Source organism: Lepisosteus platostomus, chromosome 12 (genome assembly GCF_059453375.1).
Source record: "Lepisosteus platostomus isolate fLepPlt1 chromosome 12, fLepPlt1.hap1, whole genome shotgun sequence".
Lineage (NCBI taxonomy): Eukaryota > Metazoa > Chordata > Actinopteri > Semionotiformes > Lepisosteidae > Lepisosteus > Lepisosteus platostomus.
Window position 1 is genome coordinate 17,703,216 of NC_142622.1, and position 17,026 is coordinate 17,720,241.

Sequence of the window (17,026 nt, forward strand, 5' to 3'; positions counted from 1 at the left end):
TTTGGTTAAAGTTTTTTTTAATCCCTTCTTGAATGTGAAAAATGGTTTTGAGACACAAGGTCTTAGCTCTGGCTCCAGGGCTAGTGTACGTCAGTGTTGGTGCAGAGTTGTCAATATCTATACTCTACACTCACCTGACAACATGGGGAGAGTATCCAAACTCCATGTAGATAGTACCCCAGGAATTAAACCCAGGGACCCAGCACTTTGAGGCAGCAATGCCAGCTAGTGCGGCACTGTGCCACACTCCTGAGTTAATCATTCCACTTTTGTTTTGTACTTTTGTTCAGTACTTCTGTGGTTGCATTTGTACTGTACCTTTACATTCATATCTTCAGCTAAACCGTTTGTCACGTTCTGTTACAATGTTTATCTGTTTTGTGAAAGTGCAAAGGTTGCTGCTGTGTGCTGATGGTGGATTCTAAGCCACAAATGACAAGACGTTTCTTGGTTATGCATGTGAGCAATGGATATTGTAGTTTGTTTATTATTTTCAATGTACAGGGGAAAAACAGAGGGTTTATGTCTGTAATCGGGGAGCAATTGAATCTGAATATCCTCATTCTTTCCATTCCAGAGTGTAGGCATCAGGTCCTTAGCTAGCCCAGGATTCCCCTCCGTCATCCTGCTGACAAAAGGGTGACTCATTTTGTATCCACTCTCAGCTTAAAAAAGAACCGTAAAGGGTGATGGACGGGTTACAAAGAAATTATAATTTGACTCTTCTTCTTATTATTATTTTATGGATTTTCTGTATTTATTTTATTGACTTTCTGAAAAGCAACTTTTGTTAATTTACAAACAATGGACTGTATAAATTATTGATACTCAAGCCTCTAGCCCTAACCCTTGTCTTCTTTTCGCTCCATCTGAGCTCTCAATTACTTCATCAAATTAATAATTGGTCATTCAGATGCTTATAATTGTTTGCAGGCCTTTTAAACAGGTGGTGGTAGTTCAGGTAAGTGATACTGACAACACAGCAGTAACAAAAAGCAAATACATTTGAAAAAAGAGTGAGGTATTGTGCAAAAACCGTGTTGGAAAAGAGTAATCTTTGCTTTTTTACTTTCGATGTGGGGAATAGTTCCAGGAAACTAGAGGCCCTGTTATATTCATGACATGTGGCCAGATTTTAATGTTAAGCCCGAATGGCAAAAGAACGTCTGTTACAACATTCCTGGTACAAATAGGTGTCTTTCCAATACAAATGGCACTTTCCCAGGCATGTGGACAGAAGCGCAGGGCGAGGCTTCATTTTACTATCAATTCATCTTTCAACCTGTATTCTTTTTTTTTCTTTCGCTGAGCAGAGTCGAGCCTTTTGTAACCCAGCACAGGGAGGTTTCATGGAGTTCACCGACAAACCCTCAGGGGTTCCAGCGTTTTTTTTTTTCATTTTCGGATTAACGCTCCGCAGGTTAATGGAATCCCCTCCGAGCACCCCTGAAACTCTTAATCCGGTTGCTGCACCCACTGTGAGTCACATTCTTGCAGATTTCTACCATGATATCAGATGTTGCGGCCACAATACACTTCCCAGCAGGCACAGACAGAATTGTCAGACGGGCAGTGCTGCTTCAGAACCGATAGGCTTTTATTAGTCACTACTGTATCTCGAGCGTATAGAGATGCACAGCTACGCAGCGGTTATTTCGGGTGTGTGCCTTCGCATCCATTTTTAATCTTCTGACTTTGCATCAAATCAACTGAGAATATAAAATGATAAACGAATAAAAGCGTTCACCTAGGGCTTGGGCGAACTTAGAAACTTGGGTGTTTTATACCCTAGTGCAGTGCCACATCTTTGGTTTAATTATATCTTATTTTCTGTTCTACACTTCCCAAAGTGTAGGCATTGAACCGCGGGAACACCAGATGTTTCTGCTGCATCCATAACAGTTTGCCATTTTTTTAAAGAGATGCATTACTTGTAACTGCTTAATAGCAGCCACATCACTTCACCTCCTAACGTTGATTTTAAGGTAAAAACATTATTCCTGACTGGCCACTCCAGACAGTAGTGTTGTTTGTCTGTAGAAGGGATCCTTCTTCTTCTAGTCTAAAAGTAGAAAAAAAAAAGGTTGTAAAGAAGAACAGGTTGTTGCCATCCTAACTAGAAATACATGTAATAACTTTCTAATGATGGAGGACAAAGTATGCTTGGCATCTCATACCCAGTATTCATGTTCCACACCTAAAGAAGGCTTGACAGACAAAACATTGTTTCTTTTTTCTTTTCAGCATGGAATTAACCTTTGCTTGTTCACTTGTACACAGTACACGCTGATGCAGTTAACTGCTTGAATCTCATGTCAAATGCCCACCAAGGAACTTTGGGGAGAATAGAAACAAACACATTAAAATTTATGGAGTGTTCCTTGTACAGCTGATGATTAGATCATTCATAAATGGTCAGCATGAGATGACACAGCAGCACATTCATACTACTTACACTACATTGTTCTTTGATCCAAAATTCCATATTAGAAAGCCAGAGTCTATAGGTGGCTATAAAATTAAATGGATCTTCATTTTTCAGGCTAGATAGTGAGCAAGGATCAAAAATATCCTGCAACTGAGGCAGAAAGGTGTAACCAGTTTAGAAAATATATGTATTTAACAGGAAAACAAAAATTCCAAAGTATTATCAAGATACAGTACTAGGTGTATGCTATACTGTATACCTCTTAATACAGACATGGGCACAAACAGCTCATTGTATGATGAGATCAGGAAAGGTGTTAACAAAGGTAATGTGCTATTAACTGAGCATGTCCAAGCAAAATTACAAGTTTGTCAAGGGAAAGACTAGAGACATTCATATGGTTGAAATGGTTATGCTTACACCATGCAGTGTACTCTACTGTACTAATAAAACCTCATCTAGAAGATTTTTTGTTTCATTTCACAAAAAGAAATGAAAACTGAGTTCAAAGAGGAATAATAAAAATGATTCCCAGTAACAGGGTGATTGAATGTACAGAAATCAAAGGAGCTAAATCTCCTCAGTCAAGAAGAAAGGAGACTGATAGAATCTATCCTAGGGAAGACTACAAACTTTCAATTGGAAAATAAAAGGGAATTAATTTTGGATAAAGAATAGTAAGCACCAATTTAGCAAAAATAACACAGAAACTGATACAGTACATGCTACCACAGTATAATGCTATACATTTTATAATTTTCCATACTAGGCAAATGATGAAGCTGTCAACTGCAACTGTTTTTGAATTTGCCAAAAGTATACAAATACTTTCCCAAATAAACCACAGCAAGTGACCAAGTAAAAGACTTTGATGCAAAAAATGTAAATGAAGAAGATGGAATACTATTGAGTACCTTATTTTTTTATATTTTTAGCAACCAATACCCGTTTTATACATATTATATTGTTCATTATTTATTATTCCTAAATTAATAGATAGATAAGACTTAATTGATCCCAAAGGGAAATTGAGGTGTTACCGCAGCCCAGCCCAAGACAAGCAAAAACAGACATCAGAATAGACTTAAAAGTAAAATAAGTGCTGCAATACATAATAAAATAAATAGAGTTAGGTGAGTGCAAAATATGCTGTCACTGTAAAACAATAAAATATGTGCAAAATGTGCATATACAGATATATACAGATTGAAAGTACCACAGTATAAACAGTATATTAATGCAGTGTCCAAAAAGTACATTAGTGCAACATGCTGTCCATAGATGAGCAGATGAAGGGCTAGCAGTCCTAGCCTAGGGCAGTGTTATACACCCTGACAGCCGCCTGGAATAAGGACCTGCAGAAACGTTCCCTTGAACACCGTAGCTGGAGCAGTCTGTTGCTAAAAGTGCTCCGCTGTCTAATAACAGTCCCATGTAGCAGATAAGAGGCGTTATTCATGATGGCTGTGAGCTTGGCTATCATTCTCCCATCCGCTATCACCTCCAAGGGGTCAAGGCTCAGCCCCAAAACAGAGCCAGCCTTCTTGATGAGTTTATTGAGCCTATTTGCATCTCTTGTCATGATGCTGCTGCCCCAGCACACAACAGCGTAGAAGATGGCTGCTGCCACCACTGATTCATAAAAAATGTGTAGCAGTGTTCCACACACACCAAAGGACCTGAGCCTCCTAAGAAAATAGAGTCGGCTCTGACCTTTTCTTGTACAGGGCATCAGTGTTAACAGTGTTAATATTGTTAATGACAATCAGTATTCGGTTATTTTTATTTTTAGCTACCAAAATTTCCCTTTAGTTACACGATTCTGTACCACTGTTCCATATTAAATGGATTTAAAGTAGTACAAAAGATTAAATTAAGCAATTGTTTCACTAACTTCTAATGCACCTGTACCACCTGTAGATCTTCTTTGGCCAGTAAAGGTTCGATGTGTTGAATAATATTTCCGCGGGAAACATTTTTGCCGTGCATTTCTGAGTGGCTCCATTGGCACATATTTTTAGGAACTGTTTTGCAGTCCTGACAACAAAGTATGAACAAAGAATACGTTTGGAGAATCTATTTTTCAAAGACCTCTCCAGCCCATTAATCCAGCCAATGTCAAAACATGGCTGAAACATGGAGCCATGCATTGAAAATAAAATGGGTATATGGTGTATCAGCATTGCAAATAGACCACTAATTACATTATTCATTTGTTTATCACTTGGCAGAGGTCTTACAGTAACAATGACCTGGGAGTGCTACAAAAACTAGATCTTGGCACTACCTACATGATTAATGAGGTGAGTGCTGTGTACTATGCTTCTACCAAGATTACTGTACAGTAGATGGAATTTCTTTGGTAAATATTGTACAACCCGGCAATCTGCATCAAATGTCTGAGCTTCAGCTTAAACATGACCAAACACAGCTGACTTTTATACTTCTGCTTTTGGTTATTCAGGCTGTTGGGGTATCAATTGCACAGTTTTATTATGCAGTTCAATTACAGTAATCTTTCCTTGATTGAACTTTTTTCCCTAACCTCTGAAAATTAATATAATAATATATTTCAAGATCGCATTCTAAGGATTTATAAGTTATACATGGCTTTGATCAGCATTAGCAAGAGGTCAAAATGATATTTTTAAAAAGTCTATAGTAAGAATAGTCTCAGCATTTTGATCATACAGATAAAAAAAGACTTTCCAAAGAGAGTTCATATTCACAAAGCCTTTATTCTAATATGTACAGTATGTTATTACTTGGTATTACTTGGTTTTAAGGAGAAAAGAATGCTGCATCACTGTAAGTAAATAGCTGAGTTCTATACAGGGAATATTAGAATGCTGAATTTTTATCTAAACGTAAAAAATGTGTCAAAATAAAAAGTAAATTCTTTGGTTTAACCTGAGTGGGGGGAAAATAGGTTTATGTTTCTTTCTCTTATCAATCATTACTTTGTATATTGCCAAATGTAAAGCGATAGAGTTAAGGTTTGGAATTAACATGTATGAGATAGCTTATAACACAGTTCCCTGTAAAACCCCTTCCTTATTTACATGCAAAAGCAGTATTGACTTTAGAGCATTGTACACCCAGGCTGAAGACTTGAAAAGAAGCCCTAATCTACACCTGCCTAGCAATAGAAACAAACACAGCTTAGACAGGAAGCAGAGCAAACAGAACTAAAGTACTTGGGTCACTACAGTATGTCTGCGTGAACTTCTTTTTTAATTCTGAAGTTTCCAACACTGTCATGAGAAGAGGGCATATGCAAAAATTATATGGGCTACTCTTTGAATCTTTTTTACTTCTTTGGTGCTAATCACATCTGCTGAAGTTTTTTTTTAAAATAATAAAGTCCTGTACTTGTACTGTATGTACAGCCTTGCTGTCAGTAACTATCAATACAACTGGATTAAAACAAGTACGGTAGCTCCTTATTAGTGTTTAGGTACATGAACCCCTAAAAGGCAGATGACAACTGTTAGCTTTTAATGATAGATAAATCACTTCAATTTAAATGTCTTCAGGAGGCAGTAGCTCAAAGAAATCGTACCACTTTTAAAAAGTAGCCCTGGGGGAAAATGAAATTTAAATCAGGGAAGACAGGTAGATTAAAATTACCACTGCATCTTTCTATTTTGTAATTCAGGAACAAAATGAAAGGTCTGTGAATAATACTTTAAAGGCCTATGAATATCTTTAAAAAGTTTTAAGCCTATTATCGTGTTACCCATTTGAACTAAAAAAGGAAGCAATTTAATTAAGCAGCATGAATTTGTTCCCTTGACTACAGTACAGTAAGTCACTTAATTCGTCGAGACTGATGCATTTTTTAGTAAAAAAATATTATTTTCTAAAGACAGCTTCACTGTTTTCAAGGTTGTAAGCTTGTGCATTGCACAACACAATACAGTTCCTACATACAGCTCCTGAGACTTCTTAATTTGCAGATGCTTAAGATGCCTACAATTACACTGTCACGGTCAACCCTAGCCAGCTCTAATGTGCATGTGAGGTTTTCTCTGCCCTTTACATGGTTTAAATTCTTTCTTGGATCATAAATACACCTGGATGACATCACAAAGAAAATACTTTTGAGCTTGTCAGGCGTGGTACTTAACATTTCATTATCTCAGCAATCAAAACATTTAAATTCTTGTCCTGCTGCTAATAAAAGAGGCAATTGTCCCATGAAAAAGAAAAGTTGCGCTGAACCTGTGTAACTCTGGCTGTAGTTTACTCTCTCACCTTGCAAAGAAAACTGTCTGTCAGGCATTTTCTACTGGCACTTTCCCACTACGAGTACAAGCTTGTTTCTGATGGACGTTTGCAACTCAGATTAGAGTCAAATTCGACTTTAAATACATATACCATAAGATATGAAATGGGTTGCTTGATTTCTCACCTTTTGTGAGTGGTAATTGATGGAATAAAGCGTATTCTAGGAGATCCATGCCTCCTCATGCCTGTTCTGGGTCAAAATACAGATGAAGCAAGAAAGTGTGATTCTTTGTCATGGTCTGAAATAAGTTAAAGGTGAACACTTAAAAGTAGTTGTCATTTGTTTTGCACACACATGGCATTATCATGGTACGTATGTCACCAGAACATACAGTATAACAACCTTATCTGATGTTGTGAATGCACCAGGAACTAACATAAATGAAGACTTGTAACCACAGTATAAAGAGTATTTTATTTATGATATCAGAGTCATTTCTGATTATTGATTTATTTTGTTTTTCACCATATAGCCTTAGAATAGTTTTTCTGTTCTATGGTTGCCACTAGAAAAGGTAACTGATTCTTCAAAAGCTACAGTAAGTGATCCAAGGTTCACGTTGAGCTTTTTCTTGAAAGCAGCTTGAGCTTTAACAACATGATTGCAGTTTTTTTTCATACTCCCACAACCCTTTGTGCAAGTACCTCCTGTTTTCAATTTTAAAATCACTTCCACTTGACTTTGTTTCGTTGTTAATTTCGAAGACGTTCATAAGATTTAAATCAGTTCCCGTGTGCTCTGTGATGGACTGGCACCCCATCCAGGGTATATCCCTCCCTGTGCCCATGGTGTATAATAATAATAATAATAATAATAATAATAATAATAATAATAATAATAATAATTGCTTACACTAGCGCTTTTCTGGATAGTTTACAGGGATAGTCTCTAGCCCTCAAATGACTGAATTGGATGAAGCAGTAAGGAAATGAATGGATGAATCTGTTCCCTTTTAGGCTTTTCTTTTCAAGATAAGAAGGATTCAATTCTTTTAGCCTGTCAATGTAGGACTTCCCTTTGAGCCTAGGGATGTACTGTACCTGGATGATTTTTTCTTCTGAACAGATTCTAGAGGAGCAATATCTTTCTTGTATTTTGCTATACACGGTATTCTCAATTACTGTAGGTCCAATGAGGACACCTCTAACTGTTTCATCATTGGTTGAAAGACTGTAAGTCAGCAATGAGATAAATTATGTCAGTATCATATCCTTTGCAATCTTGCTGAATGGTGTGAAAAAATAATACGGTACATACTGTGTGTGCTCCAATATAGGTGATATGACTAAGTCCTCCTAGCACGTAATGCTTCATTTTTTAGACATTTACACTGTCTGGTCACTCTAAAATACTAGACCCAGTATTGGATGATCCATCCATCCATTTTCTAACTGCTTTATCCAATACAGGTCATGGGGGAGCTGGAGCCTATCCCAGCATGCAGTATAGGATGATAGTAAAGACAAATCTTTACACACATTCCGACTGCCACTGCATGCTTCAGTTAAAGCCTACATAGTTATCATTAAGCCCCAGCAGAGTGGGCCATAATCTTGGAGCCCTGCCCAGCAATTTTCTCATCTCATCTAGTTCTCTGCACATCTGCTCTCTGCTTTGCAAATCAATTAGCATGACATCATCTTGTTGCAATGGCTCACAGACTCATGCAGATGACCAACACAGTCATCAGTGTATAGCCTGTAGAAAAAGCCAGTATTTCAAAATAAAGCCTAAGTTTCAGGTAAGCCGAAAGCCAGTTTGGGGGGAGAAAAAAGCATACTGTACTGTATTTCTCTTCTCAACTAACAAGGACATTAGCATCCTGGAACCCATGGTGACTCCACTGTACTTATCATAGAAAATGTTATTCAAAGAAAATGGATTTGAGGAGAGAACCAGCTCAGTGTAGGTTTGGGGGTCCAGCACTGCCCTGTGTTTTTGAAAACTGTGAGGCTGTTTTCTTGGGCAGGGACAGTGTAGAGGGGTGTGATGTCCATGGTTAAGGAGACACACTTCAGACCTTGCAACCGAAAGCTGAAAGCATGGATAGTATTCTAAATATACAGGAAGGAAGACCCTCTTCAAGGTCACATTAAACTGTCAAGGTAGGGTTATGAATAGTTAAGCAGTTGCAGGTCTTGAGAAAATCAAAAGTAAAATGCCTGTAAAAGTTCAACAATAAGAATGTTAGTTTCAGTAGGTAATTATTATTTGTCAATACAAAGAAGGATTATAGACTCAACTCCCACATGTTGGTAGTCAGTGGGTGGATCCTTTGAAAGAGTATAGTACACAGAAGTGTTACTTCACTGTCATGAGTGTTCAGCAATTAACTGTTTTTTCTGCCACACAACATCAGCTAGCCCCTCATGTGCAGCTTTGAACTGCCTTGACTCCTCTTTGGGTGAGTGTGATAGGCCTCCCCCTAAGCAGGTGGCTCATTTTCCAAAACCATGATCGACAGCAAAAAAAAAAAAACCTAATATCATGCAACTGAGACTTTATTCAATCAAATCTTCTCACCCAATCTCTCCAAACAAAGACTTGCTCTAAATCAGCCCAACACCGGTTACTACCATGATTCTCTTCATATACCAAATTGTCCAAATTGTCCCAAAGTGAACCTCCTATAACACTCTGGCTCTTATCCCTCCACCAGTTCACTAAATAAACAGACAACACTCTTCATGTGATCCTGTATACAAGCAATAGAGGCTTCAATAGCTGCTATCCTCACCTTAGCTGCCTCATTCCCACAGTGAGATGGACCCGTGTTTCCTGAGGACAGAAATTAATTTGGGTGCTTGGTTATTGGCTTGGTAAATGACTTAGTCTACCTGATGGTCCACCAGCTCTGTTTGGCATTAATTTTGTTTATGATGTCAATAACCAGGTTGTACTCGACTATTGCCGAAGGAGTCTTATTTCAGAAGTGTGCTGTGAGATGAATCCTGCCGTATAAAAGGGTTAGATCAGTCTGGCCCTCTGGGGGGATTCCAGTGTTTTAGGAACTGTCACAAAGATGAAGCCCTACTGAGAAAGGATCTCTTGTCCTTTGATCTCTTGTTCTTTGGTTTAGTCCTTAGCATTGACAGAATTTGATGAAAGCAGGTCCCACTGCAAATATATTTAAGTTTAAGAAACACGATGGCTAAGTACAAGTATATTTCAAGCAAAACTTTCAAGCAGTTGTTGACAGAATATTTCGAAAGACAATATTAGTGGTGTATTACACAGACAATTTTAGTGGTATAAATATAACAACTATTTTTCTAAACCTTAGCCCACTGTGTGTCATACTGTAAGTTAAAAGCAAACCCATACTTAGTTGTAAGAGGGCCCCTTTTGTACACTGTCAGTTTGGGTAAAGAAAGGTATATCTCATATCAGAACAGGTCATCCTGGTTACTACAGCAACAAATGAGGATCTCCTGACTTCCTACCTGGTCCATTATGGGGTAAAAAGCTGGGGAAAAGTACTGTACCTCATTCAAGTTACAAAAGCACTGTCAGCAACAGGGACCTAAATCCACAACCTGAAGTTACCAACCCAACAGCTTAACCACTATGCTATAACACTATGCCAAACATGAATGTGGATGAGCAAATTTACAAAATATTTCTCTTTCTTTAAAGCTTTTAGCTGGAATCATTTGTAAAGGATCTCAGGACAAAGAAATTAAAGTGATTTTATAGTGCAAGGGTGGTTTAGCATGTTTGACAGCTCACCTCTTATATTTTATTTCTAATCAGGTGGAACAGTTTATCATTTCAGAGTGTCATTTGTTCCATAAAGCAATTGTATAATTTTGCTAATGTTTTCTCAAATTATTCCAACTGCAACCTTCCAGAACAGGAGTTTGACATTCCTAACTTAATTGTCTAAATTATTAAATAAACCAGTTAAAATAGTGAGTTTGTTAGAAGTCTTTGAACTGGATTTCGGTTCTCCCTGTTATAGAGTAAAGTGGGACATTGATGGGGGGAACTTTGTTACTTTAGATCTTTCTGAACATGTGCCATTTTAATGCCCTTGATCTCAACAACAGATCAAGCTGGCAGCAGGATAAAAGAGTCATGAAGTTAGCTGTATTTATTTCACATGTAGTTACTCATCCATATAATTTTCAAAGTACACATTGCTCTTTTTGCTTATTGGTTTATTTTCAGAAGATTACATTTCAAACAGGAGTTTAACCAGGACTAGTGTAGTTTTCAATTTAACTGAGGGATGCTCGACACAAAATGAGACTTAGAAGGATTTAAAGATGACAGGCAGAAATTAGATGTTTGTGATCTTAATTTGTCTCCTAAAGTCTGCACAAATTACAATTAATAATATATATTTAAAAAATACCAAAAACTTTAATGAGCAATATTAAAAGAGAAAGAACTCCAATTAAAAAAGATGAAGTGATATGTTGCAAGTGTGTTGGAATGCTGATCATTTAAACCTCACCCTGTTATTATATATTGGACAGAACTATTTATTTCTTGTAGTTATCGGGACTAACTGCTACAGATTCAGTCAGGAATTTACTTCTTTTCTAAAAGGCTCTCAGCTAAACTAAATCAGTTTAAGCTGTGGGGACATTTTCAAAACACTTATGACAAGACCAGAACAGGCTGTTCATTAGAAGTGAGTAATTTCATTTATTTCAAGCGTTTTGTAGCTATCGGCAAAGAGTGGGACTTAAACACTGCTCCTTTCTGCATTTTGTCATTATGCCAATTTGTAATACACAAAGAAAGCAATTTCATTTCTTTTTCAGCTCCCTAGCTAAGCACCAGAGCTTGTGTGAGCCTCAATGAGGTCTCTTCATGCCCGACGTAAGACAGAATTGTTTTTATAGCTAATATTGACCAGTCCAAAGACGGGAAAAACAACATATTTTTGCCAACAACAGGCACACACACAAAGGTCATAACATGCCTAGTCTTGCATGCTGTTTTAAGTGCAGACTGAAAGACCAGAAAAAGGACAGAGTTTTGTAAAAAATATTTATTTCCTAAGCAGTCTGCCTTTTCATGGCACTGGCAATTTATCACAACCTTTCACAGAAATTAAGTACAGTAGACATAGACCAATGTGGCCTGTATGGATTGCATATTTAACATGAGTAAACAGTGCTAAGGGCCATATTCAATACTGATAAAAGTCTAGGGACACCCGCTCTTTTAAATATTCATACAATATATTTAAACATCACCGTTATGTTGGGAGGTGATGGTAAATTGTCTAGTTTTATTGGAAGGCCATTCTGAAAGGCACATATTGGATATAGACCTTTTTTTCAGTCTGCAAAAAGGCAAACAATGGAAACTTTCCAGCTGGAATGTGCTGATAACACTTTGAAGACTGCAATGTAAACAGTTACTGTGAACTTGAGATGTTTTCCACAGAATGTGAAATTCCATTGTGGTCCACAAGATTATCACAGAGACAGCAGACGGTAAAATGTCCAAACGTATTACCAGTAATAAATGCAGGGTGTGGAAAGGCTTGCAAAGCAGAGTCCGAGGTAACTACTGTGACAAGTCCTTTGTAGGGATGTAGATAGAGGTAGATTTGTTTTCTCATCAGAAATGTCAACTGAGTCTTCATCTCCTTTGGCTTGTATTTCTTGAATCGTATAATCTCTACATTTTGCTAAAACAGCACATGTTTTGAGGGCTCTTCCAGTGAAAACATTGTAGCTCTGCATGTCAGTTGCAACAGTGTCTTTTTTGTGCAGACACTCTCAAAGATTCAGAGGTGATTTTGTAGTAAGGGGAATTTCGCTTGTCCAGCTCACAGCGATTCTTCAGACTCCCAACTCATACACGGCAAAGTTCTCTGCCAAGGGGAATTCACAATCCGGTGCTTCTGGTCCATGTAGGAGCTGCACCAGCAACACAAGCTTTTCCAGCAAAGCAAAATTAGACTCTTCCTTGTCAACTTGCTCACGTGGCTCTGTTCTATGATGCTGACATAAGGCTCTCCCACAGCTTTGACTTGTGGTTTCGTCTCTCCTCCTTCTTTTTAAGAAGATGCTTGGCTCTGAGCTTCACATTAGCAAGCAAGGCCCTTGCTTTACCAAATCTTCCCCTGGAAAGATAACAGTGAAAGGACTATATGATTTAAGTGGAAAAAACTTTCCATTCTAAAGGACATTCTAAATATGGAAAACAACCTGCTGCTTCATCCATCTCTATATATGAAGTTCTGGCATTGATTTACAAAATAACCCTGTTACTTCCATTCTCTTCAAACTGACATTTAAAGACTTTGAAGATTTTAGAGTTAATGCACATTAGAATAAATAAAGGATCAATAAAGCAGTTAAATAAAGCATCAACCACTCTGACCGAAGCAGACAAAAGAAAAAATATTAAAGCTTTTTTATGTTTGGGTCAGATGAAAGTAGAGCATAAATATGTTAAAGAAACCTGTAGTCAATCCTTCAACAAACAAGAAATATTTTTTAAAAAGGCATTAACTATTTAAGATACTATCCACATTAAGACTTAAACCATGAGACTCTACATCCATCTCCAAACCATGATTTACTAAATAGCTGTTTCAAACTTGCATTGACCTCTTCCCAATTCACTTGAGACACTTAGAATCTACTTGAAACTCAATTAGTTAAAAAATTTAGGATGAAAATTAAAGAGTACTGTACATATCGAAATCTATTCGTCTCTTGAAAGAGATCAAAAAACACATTCTGTTGTCTCATTGTTCTTGTCAATGACACAAAAAAGTGATTCTCAATGCATATATTCTATATACTGTATACCTATTTCAGAATGTTATGTGCTGTCACATTTACGGTGCATCTTAGGAGACATCTTACCCTTTTGAAGTTATGATTATGCTACAGTATGCACTTCTTGGACACGTGTCGATTCGAGAGGTTGTAATCTGTGCTATTTCTTACCTTGTAATTTTTCTCTTGTTTGCTGCCAGATTGTATAAGCACTGCCACCCTGTGCAGTCCTGGGCTTCTGCAGAGACAGCCTGTAGTTTCACGTCTGTGCTTTGCAATCTAGAGATGAAAGTTTGTGTAATGTGAGATGAGAAATCCACAAAAACCTCACAGTGTTCCCAGTGTTGGTTGTATTGATGTTCTTTGAATCGTAGTAGCAATTCAAGTAGCACCTTAGTAACTCCTCTCATGCAATTAGATCTCATTCAATACATAAAACACAATGATTGATGCTTTAAAATCCATATATTGAATATATAGAAAATCTAAGAATTACACATACAGTATACTGTAGATTGAAGTAGATTTGTAACGTTTGTTCTAATTTGTTCTAACGTTTGGGGAACAAGTTCAAAAAGGATTAAAATTGGAACTTTAACTTTTCGGGGGGGGATGCAGCTTCTCTTAGCTTTAAGTTAAAGGCTGGAAAAGGAGAACACGTCTGCCAGAGAAACAACTTCTGTTTTCTGACAAATCATTTTGCTTTTAGGTTGTTTAAAAGCTGTTGATGGTGAACCCAGCTGAACAGTACAGAGTCACGATTAATACGAGAAAAAATATTCTCCTGTCGTTCGCAAAATAACACTATCAGTGAAAACTGAAATCAGACCTGCAATCTTTATTTAAGCATGAATACCCCCCAGTTCGAATAACAGAAATGTCACTTGCCTCTGTAGATTTTCCGATCGACAGAACGTCGCGCACGTTTTGTCTTCTTTACTGACACATGTGCACCTTGAGTCTCCATGCGTCAGTCCGTTCGGAAAAGACCTGAGAGCGCGCTTCACTCTCGGAGCGCTTCCTAGCCCGTAGGAAACAGTGCGTCTGCAAAGACGAAGGAGTTACTTTAGCTTTCTGGCAGTAAGGTTCTGGAATGCAGATTCCATGTGACCATGGCATGAACTGTAGCAACTTATTTTCCCCTGATGTGCTGTGGGTTGGTTCGTAGCGCAAGAAACACAAGAAGCAATATGTCCTATGATAGGTTGTTACAGTAGCCTTTACTGTATAAAGCGCTTGCTTGTTTAGTAATCGTTTTCTTAAGTTTCACTATCCAACGTTAGGAAATCAAAAAAGCAAGTCAAAATGATGGATTAAATATTCGATCCTACTCGTTATTCTCCTTTCACAGAATGCTTAACTTCAGTTCCACCTGCTTTCATATAAGATCGAAATACGTCTGCAGTTATTTATATAATATATAAGTAGAGAGAGATTATTTAGGCAGGTTCTTACTCTGGTGTGTTGATCCAAATAATGTCAAGGTGACAGAAGTAGACGCATTCCTTGTCCAGAAATGTGGAACATGAGCACCTTTTCGTTCTGATGTGCCGCCAAGGTGCGCTCGAGACTGAGGATGTTTCTTGGCTTAAAGACATGGACACTGCAAAGACAACAACAACAAAAAAGGTTATATTCATACATATACTGGTTACACATAAATAAATAAAAGTACTGACCGTAAACGAACAAAATACGTTGTTGTTGGGGGTACTGGGACATATGCTTTTCCTCATAAAAATTACTTGCGATTTGGTTAATTACGCATTTGTGTCCCAGTATGGAATTTTGTCCAGTTGTCGAATAATGGCCATTTTTGTGTCAAAACGTATTATATCGTCGCATTGCAGTTTTAAACAAAGTGTGCCCAATACACGAATGAAAATGAGACTGTCAGTTGTCATTGTGGTCCTCCCCAAAAAGCATTTCGAACGGTATGTACTCTATATCTGTTATATGCACTTTTGTTTGTTACGGTACTTTAATTTGAATACATGAAGTAAAAAAAAATGCAATGCATCTCATTTAATTTCTGATCACAAATCGCATGTTTGCAATCTTTATTTTCTATAAAGATTAAAGTCCAAGATTAATGGTGTTTAAGAAACAGCACCTATGTACTGTATAGCTATAGACCTGACAGTTGTGAAAAAAGGCATAAACACCTAAGCGTTCAACTTACCTGTCTGAAGAAGTCCAGAATATAATAAAGACATCATTGAGAAAAGTATGTGTAATTCCATTTTTAATATTTATATAGAATAACTTTCCTCCGAATAAGTATTCCTTGCAATAATTGAATGTCGAATACCAGCAAGATGGAATTAAAGATGCTTCTGCACAGCAAGATCAATCTTTCAAAAGCGCGAGTGTATTCCAGTCGGAGTCTTGAGAGAATAATACTGCTTTTAAGAGCGCTTCTCCTTTTTATACATGTGTATATATACACCCCCCGCGCCGCTGCTTTCCTCCTCCTTCAGACGTGTGTAAACAGCTTTGTCTTGCGTCTCATTAAGAGACAATGCTATTTGTTATTAGTCACCAACAAGCAACGTGCAGGCTGAGATAAGAAAAAAAGTATTTCGAGGACTTCAGAGGGATGGAGACGCCGAGCGGCAGTTTGAGGCGAAGCTCTTGCCAAGATTTCGGTGCTGCGCTTGCACATGCTTAACAGCAGAGGGCGTGCAACTGAAACATCAGCTACCATTTGTTTCGGTAGTTTTGGTCTGCCGAAGCTTGTAAATGACCTTGATGATCATGTCCGACGAGCACAAACAGCTGTAGGGAAATCACTGTATTATATTCAAAGCTGTTTTTTTTATTTTATTTAATGCCTTTAAGTTACCTGTATTTTATAAATAATACGTGGGCACTCGTCCGTATAATTGAATTCAGAGTTACGATATAGTCTTGTTAAACGGGCTTAGGCGATAAAACGAAGACGTGTTTGATGGATGGAAGGTTCTTAACTCCTGTATAGTTAGACGGACTTGACGCGAAACAAGACAATTGTTCAAAATGTTTTGACTCGTGACAGAAGTTTACAACAGAAGTTTCGAATTTGTGTACAGTATAATCTTTCTACACGATTTCTACTCATTATACTAAACAGAAAATATGCTGTGGTCCTGACTGTTCTCATTCGACTGAGGAGTACAGTATTTGTCAGTATTCATCAGAGATTTTGTGCTCTGACAAGACTTGACAGCATCATCGAATTCCCTGTAGGTTTTTTTAGCTAACGAAAAATAGTTCAATAATTGTATCAAAAGAATAATCTGTTTTGCTTACCAATATATAATTCATTATGAGTTTATTTTTTCAAAACAAATCATGTTATGTTTGAAGTGTCGTTATATATGTAAAAATACACTGTGTAGTGAAATACAACGTTTGTAGAAAACCTAACTTGTAAACGTTACAAATTAATCCCTTCTCCCCAAACGTTACTTTCCAATATTAAAATAAAGCTATGGGATGTAAAAGGGGTACATTTTCGCTTTTTCATTTTAATTTTAATTGTACCGTTTCTGATTACTGTATCAATAACTAAAA

The 17,026-nt window shown here is 37.4% G+C and overlaps 1 protein-coding gene across 1 annotated transcript; it reads right to left on the reverse strand.

Moving 5' to 3' along the window:
* Positions 1-11,706: 11,706 nt before the first annotated feature.
* Positions 11,707-16,059, reverse strand: edn1 (endothelin 1). The gene is made up of 5 exons (XM_088601253.1): positions 15,654-16,059; positions 14,927-15,074; positions 14,360-14,515; positions 13,643-13,750; positions 11,707-12,807 (listed from the first exon to the last, which is right to left on the reverse strand). The coding sequence occupies exons 1-5, from the start codon at positions 15,712-15,714 to the stop codon at positions 12,678-12,680; spliced, it is 603 nt and encodes a 200-aa protein (XP_088457379.1). The 5' UTR covers positions 15,715-16,059; the 3' UTR covers positions 11,707-12,677.
* Positions 16,060-17,026: the final 967 nt, after the last annotated feature.